The following is a 16,161-nucleotide window of genomic DNA, read 5'->3' on the forward strand; positions in this document are numbered from 1 at the left end:
GTTCAGCAGTTGCTGAACAAACTTGTCACCTCTCCACTCTCGGTCAGACATTGATAAGATAAAATGGTAAGAGGAAGACAGGCCTCCCCTATATGCAATACGAGTTCGGAAGCGGGGATATTGCCTTTTATTTCAAAGTACGTCTCGGCAAGGCAGAATGACTTTGTCATACGTTGTATGACCCGCCGCGCACGAAGTGCGCGGCTCCCCCTGTATCGTCACTATAGTGAAACGACCGTAGGGGTCGCAACGTGATACAAGAATGACTCAGGCCGAAAAGTCAAAAATTATAAAAGTTTTAGTCAAACATTTTTAAAATGTTTTAAAACTTTGTCCTAGCCTGGCGCGCGCTACTTTGTAGCACTTGCCTCGGGCCACTTCGAAGAAATTTAGACGAGTAACATCCGTCAATAGTTAACGGGTGATATTCGTAAAATATCTGTTCCAAAAAAATTTCAACATTACAACTTATATATAGAGTAACATCCTTGATTGACGATGTCAATCCGTCGAGATCGTTGCTCTGCGAAGCAGAGCAACGATCGTCGACGATGCGTAGCAAGAATGCTAGTTCGCGCGGCGCGTCGAAGTCCTCCAAGTAACATCCGTAACATACCGTCAATTTTTACGTCATGGGGGTGATTCGGAATCGGCGTCCAAAAATACATCGATTTAGATCAATGTCATACCCAAGCCGTTCACATAGCCATGTGTATACGCGTACTGCGTGACGCGCTTGTTTCACAAGTTGAATATACAATATATATCCTTTGCCGCCTTCGGCGGTCGCGCGCTACTGCAAGTGAGAGGGCTCTGGTTAGAGCAACCCAAGCCGCGATCAATGTCATACTCGAGCTGCGATGAATTAACATCGCATCGTCAATTAAGCGGTATGTCCTAATATAAGTAGATGGCCCCTTGTATTGACATACGTTGCATGCCACTTTTCGCGCGCGCCGCCGATACGAAACATGTATCAAATGGCCCCTTAAAAGATCCCACAGAGCGAACTGCGACCACCGGCTGACCAATTTACCCGAAGCCGCCTCGGCAATTACGGTTAATTCCTAACGACATTCCTGGCGACGGGAACCTCGGAGAGAACAACTACAAACTATTATTCCTCAGTTCTCGCTGCTGCAAATTTACTATGTGTTGCGATCAAGTCACCAGTAATCTCATGCACTAGACTGTTCACTGGATAAGCGATACAATTATCTATAATAATCTATCATAATAGGGTGGTTTTCATAGATGACCCTGCTGCCTTGCAGCTAAACAACGTAAAGTAAAAGTAAGCAAATTAACAAATCCACAAATAAATAACGACGCGTAATTAATTAAATAAACACGCGCAACACGCGCGCGTAACGTCCGTGCGTGCTATGCTGAATTTATACGATAATAGCTATGCGTCCTCCAACTTTGAAGTTTCCACGATTTGATCACAACACGGAAGCAGAATCACACAGACGTTCGGTGTAATGGTGTAAGGATGCTATCAATAACAATCAACAGATATAAACAATCCATCAGTCGTAATTTAACTACGAGTCCACATTAAACTTATTTACATCATATCAAAATCTCGTTTTTACCGCCATCTAAATACCCCGCATATTATTAAACTATAAAAGTATGAATCTAACGCTCAATTTGTTGTTAAAAATGGTTATCGAGAAACCATTTTGCACCGTTGCAACGATAAATTATAACATCGATAAGATTCCACTCACATGTCAACTGACGGGGGGCTCAATTTATTAAAGCCTGTGACAGCAATTAACCGATTAAACCTTTCTACGAGTCCCTAAGTTTATCTACTATCAAATAACACAATCATTTGCCATCGTACAGCAAAAGCATATGCTACAAGAATCGATAAAGGAGTATGGTTAAGAATGGAAGAAGCCTCCTGAAAACCTCTATGGATAAGAGAAAGAAATAAAAACACGTAAAAATTCAAGGCCCACAAATAGTGCCGGGCCGAGGTTTAACGGCTGGTCTATCTTTAGCAACAGGCTGAGTCCTCCTCCTTAGTTGGGGTGAAGTTAACAACTCTACATTTTTATTAGCACCCGTCAACACGGTGTTGGAACTGCGCGGAGGTGGTAGTGGTGACGATGGCAAGGATGCTCGAGGGCTACAACTTTCCTGCGCCTGGGTAATGGGGCTGATAAGAGGTTATGAAAGGTATTACAAATATTACAAATATTAGGGGTTTGATTTTACTACCGCTGATCTGTTATCATCTAGATTCTACAATGTAATTATATAGATATATTTTTGTAAAGCTTGAAAAAAGAAAGCCCCACATGACATAACATTGACCTCTAATAATCTCAAATACTGCTGTATCATTAGAAGTGTAAGAAAAAAAGGCATACATAAAAGCGAAAAGAATGCGTAATAATATGAAACATAATATATTGCTGTCCCGAGAATGCATTACAAATCGATCATATCAGCATAATCAGCTATTATTACTTAAGTGATTGTTAGTTCATTATCTTGATCCTGCAACTGATTGGTGTTCCTTAAATTGACATAAAGAAATATTAAACAGCATATAATTGTGTTGATGATAATTGACACTTGACACTGAATACTGTACTAACGCGGAAATTACTCAAGGTAGCTTTGTAATTTGTAACTTGATTCTGCAAATTTGTAAGTATTTATAAGTTTCTGTAAGTATCAACACAGGCGATGTATTTTTATAGGAAATATTACGATGGCCAAAATACATAGTGATAAGAAATGTAAGAAAAGGAATTGTGCCATCCCAACAGTATAAACAGTAAACAGTAATAAAACCTACTTTTTTCCCGCAAAAACTACTTATTTAAAGTGAGAGTATTTTAAGGAAATGACCGTTAATTTCCCGGTAGTAAGTGATAGTAAGATTATCGTACCTCTAGTCGTTGAACACAGCCTCCTAGATGATCCAGCTTGTTCTGCTGTTCTATAATAGTGTGCTCCTGATGTTCCACAGTTTGCTGAGATTGCGCCAGCTGCGCACGCAGCGCTGCAATCTCCTTATCTTTTGTGAGAATCTCCCGTGATTGTACTTGGTATTTTATCATTTTTACCGTGAATAAATTCTGAAAGGTTTGATAATATCATCAAAGCAGTGTCCTTCTAAAATGAATGAATAAGAGAACAGATTATTAGAATGTTTCTATTGAGTTTACTAGAAATAAACCTGACTAAGCATTAACATAAGATGAGAGTTGAAGAAACATACCTTAACAATTAACATACCTATTACCCAGAAACATACCTTAAGCTCGTCCGGGTCAATATTTTCTAAATCTAAATCTTCTTGATCTTCTTCCTCCTTGTCAGCAGGAAACAGTGTCTCGTGGTTCAATATCATCATCTGAAGAGAAGATATAATCTAACTTCACCAAACACGAGTTATATCCTGTAATATCCTGTAAACTTTTAGTAGTAATAATAGTTCCTAAACTACATATCATAATAAAATACTATTGAACGTTGAACATTTTACTGAGTAAGACGACACAGTAATAAGCTAGTAGAGCTACTTACAGAACAGTGGCGATATCATGTGTAATGAAAATATTGCAATATAGTGTTAACTGTTAAAACTATTTACTCAATCTCCGAGTTCAAGTTTCAACCAAATACCATATAATATTATGTAATGCTACTATTCAATAACTACACCGTGGTCAGATCATACATACCCCAGAATACCACAGAATATCACAGAATACCACATACGTCATACCATAGATTACGACAGAATAACACAGAATATTACATAACACATACCTCTGTGACTTTTTTAAGTTTCTGTATATCTCTCATCTCTAGATCAAGGTTGCCACTGTTGTTTTTGAGGATTGTGGGTGAAAATACTATGGCTAAGTTGTTGAGGTCCATCCTGTTGGAGTCTGAGTAAGTCTGCACTTTGAACAGGAACTCACAAAGTCTCTGAAAAGCGCGGGGGATTCTGTGATTCAAAATTCAAATTTTCAATTCTGTCATCATAGAATTTCTATGATGACTGTTTGATTATCTGTACATTTTCACAAAGAACGCACAGTAATCTGGGAATTGTTTGTTGGATTGACACTCCTCTGAACAGTTTCAGCACAGTTTTGATAACATTCTTTTAAATTAGTAAAGAAACTACACGGAGTACAAGTTCGCTACTTTCAGTCACACTTCAATACCTCTACAAGTAACATTAAACCAGTGAACTGTAACTCTTGACTTACAGTCTTGAAACACACAGCATATTTTACTATAGCGAGTTCAATTTTATTCTCTGACGAAAGCAATTACGCTATTACAATTCTATTCGTACAATTTATCAGAACTCTTAAAAACACAACAGTTTACACTATGAACTACAGTCTAAACTAAGTTAAATTGTTGTAACTGTATGGAAGCTATCTAAAGAGTGTAGTGTAAGCCTCCTGATGTCCCTACTATACATTATAAACTATACATTATACATTATACATTATGCATTATACATTATACATTATACAATATACATTATGCATTATATTTTTATATTACGTGTTGTTGAAAGACCTTCGAACGATCAAAGATGTACCTCATCACGCCAAGCAGTTATGCTTGTAGGTTAATATACACTTATAGAGTACAACAACGTTATAACACCATTATACATTATACACTATACACTATACACTATACACTATACATTGTATTTTTGTAACACTCCCTACTGACCCTGATACAGTTGTAGGCTGAGCAAGGTATTCTGTTGATCAGGTACCGTAACTCGTTCAACCCTTCTTGCTGTAGGAATAGTAGAGATAAGAGAAAATGTACCATTCATCTTGATATATCTGTATCATATCAAACAATTAATTAATTAATTAAACAATCCATCTACCTGGTTCAGCTCGTAGGTAAGAATTATAGCCACAAAATCCTCATACAGCGAGCTGGGTATCACTGAATCAGGCAAACTCCGGAGATACAGTTTCAGTAAACTGCCAATAGTGTGCGTATCTCCCTTTGCTTCTAGGTTCGGCTCCATTCCTTCTTGGAATTCCATCTTAAGCTGCTTTACCTGGAGGAAAGATTTGGTAATATTTTAGAAAATATCGTTGCATCGCAAAAATTCCTTTCATAACTAAAATACGATCAAAGTTAAGCCTGGTTGAATATCACCAATTATAATAGTTATACCAATATTTGCGGTATTTATTGAACTATTGTAATAATAAATCCTCTATTGAGTTACATACCATGCTTACACCTAGATTATGTATCGTAATTTGATACAACCAACATAATATATAATATGTACATACTGTGGACTGGAATCGCATATTACGTAATCTTACTTGCCTTAAAGTTATATAATAGAATACTGACTCATATCATAAGTGTCGGATAACCATCCAAATGAACACAAAAGTAAAAGTGAGTCTCCAACGCATTCCACACTGAACACATTCCACACTGAACACATTCCACATATACTTATACTCACGGTCTTCTCGTTTCCTGGCAACCTGAATATTCCATTCTCCTTCAGCCTGAAACTGTTATCAAGATACCCGATACACTGGGATATGATTTTAGGAACGTTTCTTCCTCCGTGGAGCTTTTCTCTTTTTACAGTCACCTCAATTGAAGAACCAAACATCCCACCTCCAAACGGGCCGTAACTGAAATCGGAAAGGTTTTGAAACTTGACTTTGTGATTTGTTGGCGATCATTCAATTTGGCGATCATTCAATTTGTCGGCGATCACACGAATTTGAATTTTTGAGCATATTTTCATCCGCATAACACGTTAGATCCCCTAATTTCAAGATAACTTAACATTACTGGGATAATAGACACACTAACATGAACATATTATTACTGAAATAGCAACACCGGGTTATATATACATATTATATGTACATATAACGATAGACCACCAAAGGTTAAAGTAACATTCCATACCTGATACATGATATGGCATCCACCCATTTCTCACGTTCTGTTTTGGTTTCACAGCTAAAATTGTAAGAGCTCTCCTTGTCCGTTAGCTCAAACTTGAAGCCGTGGTCCGTGTCCGGATTCTGTACTATCTTCTTACCTGTAATTACAGCTATAATAAATATCCTGGTGAGTTAAACAACTGAAATCTAATCTTCTGAAAGATATAATAGACATCCGTACCTACAGTTATGTAATGGCAATATCATATTTCCTTAACAATTGTTTAGGAAAATAAAGCTCTCTGTCTCCAGATATGGCTTTTTTAGCAGCAGCTATTATTATTCGCTTACCAGGTAGATCAATGATGCCTAACGATGGATTACTATTATCATCCTTCTTGAAATAGGACAAACTGTTGCCAGATACCACCACCCATCTTCTCTCATACCTCCTTAAAGTACCTGCACAAATAAGGGCCTCATAATTTTAATATTTTCAAATTTAATATAAAATTATAAAACATAAAATTTAGAACAATTAATCACATTGAATTTCGGCATTAGCAGTGACAATTTAAAATGTATTTTGACACCATACCATGTGTTTCTTTCTTCAACCATCCAGTAGTGATATTAGCCATACTCATTGCAATTCTCAGTTACAAACATGTCACTGTCACATATCTAGAGCCATGGCTATTTATTAAGAAATATATTATCCTTTTAGTAAAAGATTTGTAGATCTGGTTACTGGTTACTGGTGAGAAGGTGAACTATTTATGGTTTGTCAAGTGAAAGTGGTCCTTGATTTCAATTGGTTAACGTTGGAAGCTAATTGTTTAAAATTCACTATCGCGTGTCAGAAAGAACATGGTTCACCTAACCAGCCAGTATCCAGATTTATTGAACAACCCTATTTTCGAAAAATGTGCAGATGACTGAAAGAAAGACAGAAAAAATCTGAAATTGATTTGTTTGATAGTTGGGTATTATCAGTGGCGTAACGTAGGGCCCCGCTGACCTGCTGTGCGGGGGGCGCCATCTTAGGGGGGCACCAAATCGTTGTTTGAATGTGGGAAAATTTTGAAAAACTTAACTGAGGTAGGTACTACTACTAGCAAAACTGCGTGTTTTGATCTAGAAACACATTTTTTTAGAGATTTTACCGGCGTATCTTCTAAAATCACCTAATTTGTACAATTTTAGGGAGGGGCGCCAAAAGGGGAGGAAGGCCAAAAGGGGAGGGGGCGCCAACAGAAGGGCGCTTTTTCGGTGGGGGGGGGGGGGGCGCCAACAGTCAATGTTTGCGTTACGCCACTGGGTATTATGAATAATTTCTGAGAGCTAGGCTGTCAGAAACATGTGCAGGAATATATTGGTTATAATCACAGGAACCACTCCAAAAAGTCAATGTAGATCTGATTGGCCAATCCAGCTAAAGCATGTATAGTTTCCCAGGTGGCTTTAAAGCACATTTTAAAGATTTTCTGCCGTTTTAAGAAGGAACTAATATGGTCTAACAGAAAAGAATCTTTATAAGGTACAAAAGATACAGAGCAATGCTGCTCTGTGTTTATTTACGGCAAAAAGGTACGTGAACCAGTGGCGTAACGAAAGGCCCTGCTGACCCCGCTGTGCAGGGGGGCTCCGTCTTAGGGGGGCGCAAAATCGTCGTTTGAATGTGGGACAATTTCGAAAACTTAACTAAAGTACTAGCAAAACTGCGCGTTTTGCTCTAGATACACACTTTTTTAGAGATTTTACCGGCATATTCTTTAAAATCACCTAATTTGTTCAATTTTAGGGAGGGGCACCAAAAGGGGAGGGGGGCCAACAGGGGGGCGCTTTTTTCGGCAGGGGGGCGCCAACAGGCAACGTTACGCCACTGACGTGAACCTATTTCAAAAAGCTCCACTATCTACCAGTCTGGTTCAAAATATCACTTCTAGTCTTCAAGTGTCTTAATAACATAGCCCCTCAGTACTTTCTAGGAAACAACCCGAAACAAGCGCGTCACGCAGTAGGTACGTGAGTGGCTAGATAGATTGTTATTATAATATTATAATATATATAATTTTGTTGTTATGTCGTGTAAGTTTGTGGAGTAGTAGCAAGAAGGTATAGTATACATTTATATTTGTTCTATTGATTATTTATTAATGATTTTATGTAGGGTCGGCACCAATGTAATTATGGTTTTACCACTGTGTTTTGGTTCAGCCGAAATAAATTTTACTTTGATGTTTACATAATGTTTCTCACTCCAGCTGCAGTCTGGTAGTGTTGAGTCTCATGAATATTTTTTAGCTCTCTTTTTCCATGTTTTTGCCCCACAGGAGATATTATGGTCTTTTTTTATTGAATATAACTGTAATAAATTGATGTAAAGTTTATTTGAATTTTGAAATAAAACATCAATCTAAGAGAAGTAGTACTTCTCGTACTTCTCAGAAGTACGAAGACAAAGTTCTAGACTAGATGATGACTTTTATTTGTTGAAAGTTCCTCCTGCTCCTCATTTCAGACGAAAAGATACTGAATTTATGTTTTGTGGACCAAAAATTTGGAATGAACTACCCTACTCAGTGAGACCATTATCATCAGTAGAATGTTTTAAAAATGCCCTAAAGACATTTTATTTCCACCTAGCTTTTGATAAGTTCCAGTCATTTGGTTCTCCTTCCTTTTGAGTGTGAGCGATGGTTATTTTTATAGATGATTTGAGGTGATTGGGATTACAGGTGAATGTAGTTAGAATGAGATTTTGTCGTTATGTGTTCCATATTGTCCCTGCTCTGTATATGTATGATGTAGCTGTCTGATGGTTTAGGTGTGAGGATGAGTGTCTTTTTGCCAAGTCTGCCAGATGTTTCAAAGAGGGAGTTACATATAATGGGGAAATCAAAAAAAAGAATGAAAAAAAATAACACAATAAATAATAATTATACCTAAAAAACAAAAAAGATTTTAACAAATTCAGAACAATTAACAAACCTTTTTTGTAATCAACCTATATTTGAACATAGGATCAGATTAAATACAATTTGCGACAAGACACTTCATGCAACAAGGAGCATATTTTTATTGACAGGACATATATTCTGCCATGCCCACTGTTTGATACAGTCGCGCGCGAAAAGTGGCATGCAACGTATGTCAACCCACTGTCATGTCAGTAATGTGAACTTGTATCACTTGCAGCATAGCAAGTCTCATTAGGTAGTGCGCCATCGACAGTGAGCCGCGCGTGCCGACTGTGGGATGGTTTTTTAGCGCTAATTTCGGCCAGCACAATTTTCTTCAAACAAATAGATATTAAGTATTCTTCCCGACCTCCGATTGCAACAAAAATTGGTAAGCTTACTCATAGACTTACAAGAAATGTGTCCGAAAAGTTTTGTAGCGCGATGCACTACTGGGTCGCGCGCGCGCATCCAATAATGCTTCTCGCAACCACTCGTATGCAGATCGGCGAGATGCGAAGGATTGACATCGTGAATCAAGAAAAGTTTTAAGCATATCCAACCATCAAACATTATGTTACAGCTAAAAGCAGCGTATTTTGCCCCATTTTGATCACTATATCAACTCCGATATCCACCAAATTTTTCGGACAGTTGTAAAAGCCCTATTGAAAGATCGTCACCAATTTTCAGAATGATCTCATTCAAGGAACTGAAGATATATCCAAATAATACGACAAAAATCAACGAATTTGGTCAAATTTGGTCAAATTACGCGACTTTTACAGCTAATTTTGCTCCAAAAGCCGCGCACCATCAAATATGGCACCTAGGCAAAACTCACTGATCTTTCCAAAAAGGTATGACAAATTTGGTATTGTGAAAATTCTCACAGTCTCTAGAAAACAATGGTACAAAAATTTTTAAAATCCGAGCAAGTTTATTTTTATGGTGCACCTCCTAGTCTCATTCAATTTTTAAAATTTACCATGCATATGGTTTACAAAATTCCAAAATATTGACGATATGCGATAGAGATTGTTAAAGACATTAAATCAATCATGAGCATCATTGCGCTACATTATAGCGCGATGAACTGCTGAGCCGCGCATCAAATGATTTTTCTCGCAACTTCGGTAGATTGGCAAAATGCCCCACTCATATCATGGTGGGCCTGGGCCTCGCCGAGCTGCGAAGGATTGACGTCGTGAATCAATTCGCTTCATAATTTTACTCAGCTTTAAACTTAAATGCAATGTAATATATATGTATGATTTGGCATACTTGATATAAATAATTCAGTTAAACAAAAATTTGAATGCAGTGAGTTGCAGCGCCACCCAATCTAGCCTGTTAACGGGTGATATTTGTAAGTTTACAACCTACCAGGACGCGCGACGAGTTGGACTCGTCGACGGTATGGAACAGATATTATACGAGTATCACCCGTTAATACAAATCGACATGTTAAATGTTACCGAGCGTGCTAAATCTGAAATCGCTCTATACTACTAAGTCTACACAGACACTCTACATCTCGATCCGATCTTCGAGATTTTTATAAAAGGGCCCCCGATAGTTGAAGCCAACTGCAGCTGGGATCAATGTATTTTCGAACGCTGATTCCGAATTACCCCTATGACTGCATGACATATACTGTACACACAACACATATAAAACAACTTAATTCTGAATAAATTGATAGTAAATTTATCATTCACCAATCCTTCAACATGACATACAACAATATACAAGATTAGACTAAGACGTATCACTTTTAACAAATTCATGTCGTATCATGGCTTATATTTTAAAATTAAAATATCAGTCACTTAAGAAAATTTCAATACGATATTTTGATACAACTCTACAATAATGATAACAGTCTTAAGATATACTTGGGTAACCTAAATCATCCTATACAGAAGATGATAGATTTTGATAAAATAAAGATAACAAAATTTATTAAGGGCGCCGCCCGGCTCACCTATGATATTTATCGCACTATGTCAAAACATGACAGGCCAATGTGCAACAAGAAAATTTTAGGAGACATCGTTGCACTGCAACATTTCAATAATTTGACAAAACAGCAATTGTTCAGGACCATACTTTCACATTCCGCATATCAACAAGCTTGTGATATGAACAATCTATTGGATCAACACGAATGGTAAAGTAAAATAGTGAAGTAGCGGTCTCTTCATACAAAATAAGCTCACTAAAAACCCTGATCGCGGCCAGACTGTCTGCTCGGTATAATAAATCTGTGTTCGGTAGCAATCTTGCATGAGATGTGGTTGGGACTCTCCAACAGCTGAACCTGGATACAGTATATCTCCTAGCAATAACAACCCCCCTCCGCTGCTGACGGCTCAGTCTTGTCCTTCAGTTTCACTTCTATTAAATCCTCGTTGTTTTTACCGTCATTACCAGAGTCCATTCCAGGTAGGGCTGCCGCTATCCTCTTAAATAGCTGAAATCATGGAATGTTGTTATTTAATAGTTAACCATCGTTAACAAGCACTTGTTTTTAGAGTAGAATTACATTAACATCAAGATCGGTAGTTCCCGCAATCAAACAACGAATAGGTTTTAAAAAGTTTCAATTATTAAAATTATTATTATCAAAATCTCTGAAACATGGGCAGAATATTTTCTGTCATCATCAGTGAATATTTACTAGTCCCTGCATAAAAGTTGGAATAATTTAAGGACCATTAGTTTAATGTACTAACATGTCACCAAAAGAAGTAATGTGTCTATTTTTCAGCGGCACTAGACACGGGGTGCTAGCAATGGGGGGAGGGGTGGGGGATTCCTTTAAATTTTAGTTGTAATAAACATAATTTCCTCTGAGGAACTTCAGAAAAGTCAGAACTCAGATACTTTTTGATAACCAACAACACACCATATCGATCCTATATAAGTACTAGAAAGCCCGTGGTCACAGGGAGGAAGTTAATAGTATTCTGTGGTAGTCAGTTTTTATCGCATCAAAAAATATCCGTCATGACCGAAGATACAGCCGATTAAAATGTAGCTCGCACTGAACACAATGTAATTACCACAACACCAATTAAAATGTCGCTCGCAAATCTTTGCACGTGCGTGTAACCATGGTTACTATGCGACTTCCTATTTCTCATCTGATTTGCACGTGGGCGGTCGTACAAAGATAATTCTTTGAATTATAAGTAAGAAGATAAACTTGACATACAAAGTTTAATTAGTTAATGGTACTACTGCGGCGTGCCTGAGTGTATCGATTATGGAGGATGGCATTGGTTGTGGCTGCACCCACTCACTTCTCTCTCATGGTTTTGTTTTGCGTTGGTTTGGCTGAAATATCACATGTTTCCAATGGCTGATATACAAATAAATATATATCGATCATATCATTGTGTTAACCGTTATTCTGAGAACTGTGCCCGCTCTCAGGCGAGTATTAACTTAGGGATTGTTCACATAATATGACGCAAGCCATTCTGTGGCCATGTTAAACTCCTCTTCCCCTCCCTCGGCCACTTTACACAAAGCTATTATGTGGTAATAAGCTTCTCCAAGCCCCTACCTCTAAACCGGCTTACTTATGCAGTCTTCTAAACCGGCTTACTTATTATGTCTTCTAATTACATGACACTTGTAGTAATCTGTCACGTGACATAGCTATACGAGCGTCACGTGACATAAGGGTTGCCGCGAGGCCCAATAGAGCGTGATTTTAGTATAAATATGCATTTTGTGATATGGTAGATTAGCCATCTGGTCAGTGCGTTGTGTAACTGTGTTAAAAGGAGGTCACTGATCGTTGGTTTGTTTCAAGCACCATGGCCAATTTAAACCGAATGCACTCGGTACAGCCTAACATAGCTTTCTAACATCCATATATCGCCATTCGATTGGATTTTGACCGGGGAAATCATGAAATAATACTAATAGCATCAGCTTGTGCAGCTAGTTCTAATACACTTTTATGCAAATTTTGCTGATATGCCAACGAAATTAACTTGCTCGAAAATAAACAAACATGATTTTGGCCTATCTTTGGACCGAAAATTGGGTTTTAACCGGGTAAAATCAGTCTAATTATCTCAGGACCACTTTTAACGAATTCTACGGTCAAAAATACGGAGTATCTGGAGTCCATAGCGTATCGAGCAGGAACCCGTCTAACCCTAAATGGTGTCAAGACTCAAGAGAGTAAAATAATTATTACCTATTTAGTTCGCGTCGGCCGGGTGGTGTAGTGGTAACACGATCGCCTCCCAAGCAGAAGACCCGGCTTCAAATCCGGTCGGATGCAAGTCGGCTGTGATTTGGTACAGCTTCGGCTTGTAATACACACTCTCTGGCTCGTAGTACTAACCCCCCTACAGCTAGTATAGTGCCTCGGGGCTACCGGACAATTGAACCCAATTTGGACTTTTTCTAGACAGGGTAGCTTGGGAAGATAATTTTAAACCCAATCAGTCTATCTTATTAACTTTGAGGGGTCGTTCACATATCAAGTAATCATTTTTGGAAAATTTTTACCTCCCTCCCCTCCGTTATCAGTTTAACACATAGCTATTGTGTCAAAATTACACTAGCGTAATCATTCGGAAACCCCCCCCCCCCTCAGCTGATTACGTAATATGTGAACGATGTGGTATTTCTGATTTCGGTGGGAGAGACCTACCCTTGTATCTTGTTGTTGCATCTAATTCGCGTTTTTTGACACCACTTGAGGGTCCAAATTTTGGGCACCAAAATTCTTATTCCTTGGCCAGTTTTTTATTTGTTCATGCTGAAGACCATTAAAGCATTTGAACCAGTCAACAAAGTTTCAGTTTTATATCTTTTACGGTTTTTGCGGAACGTCGTGTTAAAGTTGATGCCGTAGTGTCCAGTAAAATGGTACGGATATATCTATATATACCATGTATATATACATTATACCTACATATCGTCTCGCTTTATATATAGTATACATAAGATAGTGATATTTTGATCTCCAATAACACATGCTGCAGAAACCATCAAAATCATTGATCTGTCCTAGCTGATATTCTAATGGCTTTTTAACTAATGAATCATATCGACATATCTACCCTTAGAAACAACGGCCCCCGTACAGTTTTAACTAGTCTCGGCGCACTAATGATCCGTTCCTTTGGACACGTAAGCGGCGAAACGAATGACAACGGTCAGTAGAAAATGACAGCTCCGGGGCCCCCCCGGCCCAGTTACATGAGGCTGACTATCTTTTATTTTGTAGTATTAGTTATCTCTTCTTGTCTATATTTTGACGAGTATAAATCAATAGGCCGTTTATATTATAAGTTTGAAGATCAGCATAATCACCTTACTAAATCGGTTCTTAGTACCCCGTCTTCGTCTTGACAAGAAATTGTTGGTTCTTAAACAAATAGCAGCAGGTCTCCATATAACACGTGCGTTAATTTGAGCGCTAATTTTAACCAACCAGTAATAGTTAAACTAGTCTATATGAAAGGAACTTTCAGAACATGATCACATTTACATGGTCACATTTACAGGACTGTTAGAATTGTCTAAGGAAATGGTTAAGCACGTTTCCAAATCATTCTTGTCGTATTGTATCTTATCTTGGTTATATGAGCCAGAAAGTCGGTAGTAACAATAATAATAACGCTTTATTTGTATACCGCTTAGACCGTATAAGCGACCAATATCCCCAAAGTGGGGTTGATACTGGCCAACAAAGCGGTGCAGATAATTATAGCTTAGTATTCCCATTTCTATTCAAATTCAAATTTATAAATTGTAGATAGTACAGTTAGCTGACGGGTTGTTTTTATTACTCTTTATCACAGAGCTCAATTATTACGGCCGGCGAGGTTGTACCACCCTATAGTATTTAAAGAATGTTCCGATCCGGATATTACACACCCAATAGCATATTTGTCTGAAATATTATTGGCTTATGATTTTGTCCATTAAAAAATACATTTTTTATTAATTGTATTACTGTTGACATGCAGGTATAAGATGGTATTGATATTAATTATCAAACTGACAATAAGTTTGATTATGATGGTACAGCTTTCCCTCGCAAATGTTTTCGGTAAGAAAATTCATAGAATTTTATGAATTATATTTAATGAAAGCACCTAACCCCTTAAATCAGTGAACTAATTCAAATCTGGGGCCATCTACAAAAAACTATAATAGAATTTTTTATTTTACCTGTTTTAACATTAAAAAAATTATATCTCGAAATATTTAAGTTTTAACTTTTGCTATAACCTTTCATGGCTTTTCTAATTGTATTTGTGTCGTTATCCATAAATAATAAATATGCCAATAAAATTCTTCATTTAAGCGACGAACTAATTAACTATTTACACTGACAGTGCCGAGTGGTGTGGAATGGATACCTTTCTCGGTTTCGGAAACTGCCATCGTCCCTACTGATTTCTCAAACTTGGCCGTGGAGCGATTCTACGTCAGGCTCCCTTGCGAAACATCCGTCCATTTCAAGCTCTTCATCCGAGATGATCAAGATGATACGAACGGCCATATTCAGCTTAACTCAAAGGTTTCCCGGCTAGCACTCGTTTTCAGTTTTTTTGGGCCAGCTTGGTTTGTTTTTACGGTTTTGGGAAAAGCGTCGTTTCATTCGCCTCTATTCTCCACTAGGTAAGAGGGAACGTTTACTGTAACGGTGCTGGAGCTAAGAAGCAGTACGGTGGAGAGTTAACTTGGTTTAACATGGATGATGGTGCTATGAAATGTGAATCTAACGGGGTAAACATCATCCTTGTGTGAGTACAAGTTTTGCTATAGCTGCTTTATATTTTTAACATACTTTTAGTATCCATAATCAATATGAGCGGAAACAATAGCTCGTTTCATCGTGTCACCAAGTAGTGGGTACCAGGTAATCATATCTAATTAATTACGATAATCAGGATGGAGAAAACAGTCGACAGGATCACCATCATGAACAAGGGACAAGTTTTGCACAATCAGGCTTTCACTGATAACGACGCATTCTGTCGGAAACCTACAAAATCTATCAGAACACAAGTTTGGAACTACGGAGGATCACTGGATCTCGGTGTCTTCGACAATTCAACTCCTCGTAAGTTCAGAGACAAAACAGATTAAAGTTCATTGTGTCGCTCCAATAACTTCCACACGGCCGCGTTATCATCACAATATCATTATCCTGATTATCCCCCAGGAGAGAAATGTGCCAAGTATCCGGACCACTGGAAAGTGCTCTT

General features: G+C 37.9%; 2 protein-coding genes across 5 annotated transcripts in view; both read right to left on the reverse strand.

The window, feature by feature from the left end:
* Positions 1-1,475: 1,475 nt before the first annotated feature.
* LOC134816474 (rho GTPase-activating protein 24-like) lies at positions 1,476-6,643 on the reverse strand. 4 transcript variants are annotated; one of them, XM_063825335.1, is made up of 11 exons: positions 6,544-6,643; positions 6,297-6,407; positions 5,968-6,103; positions 5,507-5,684; positions 4,901-5,080; positions 4,735-4,803; positions 3,802-3,963; positions 3,284-3,382; positions 2,916-3,104; positions 2,488-2,523; positions 1,476-2,160 (listed from the first exon to the last, which is right to left on the reverse strand). In XM_063825335.1, the coding sequence occupies exons 1-10, from the start codon at positions 6,590-6,592 to the stop codon at positions 2,488-2,490; spliced, it is 1,209 nt and encodes a 402-aa protein (XP_063681405.1). In that variant the 5' UTR covers positions 6,593-6,643; the 3' UTR covers positions 1,476-2,160. The 4 variants fall into 4 exon arrangements, with proteins under 4 accessions (XP_063681405.1, XP_063681404.1, XP_063681402.1 ...); XM_063825334.1 differs by lacking the exon at positions 2,488-2,523 and adding an exon at positions 2,630-2,660; XM_063825332.1 differs by lacking the exon at positions 2,488-2,523 and adding an exon at positions 2,619-2,660.
* Positions 6,644-10,595: 3,952 nt separating this feature from the next.
* LOC134816365 (ras-related protein Rab-6A-like) overlaps positions 10,596-16,161 on the reverse strand; it is a 41,105-nt gene continuing 35,539 nt past the window's right edge. Inside the window, exon 7 of the mRNA XM_063825179.1 lies at positions 10,596-11,384. Coding sequence (XP_063681249.1) covers positions 11,250-11,384 — 135 coding nt within the window. The 3' untranslated portion in view covers positions 10,596-11,249. The remainder of the gene's footprint in view (positions 11,385-16,161) is intronic.

Source organism: Bolinopsis microptera, chromosome 6 (assembly GCF_026151205.1).
Source record: "Bolinopsis microptera isolate Bmic1 chromosome 6, MBARI_Bmic_1.0, whole genome shotgun sequence".
NCBI classification, from domain to species: Eukaryota; Metazoa; Ctenophora; class Tentaculata; order Lobata; family Bolinopsidae; genus Bolinopsis; species Bolinopsis microptera.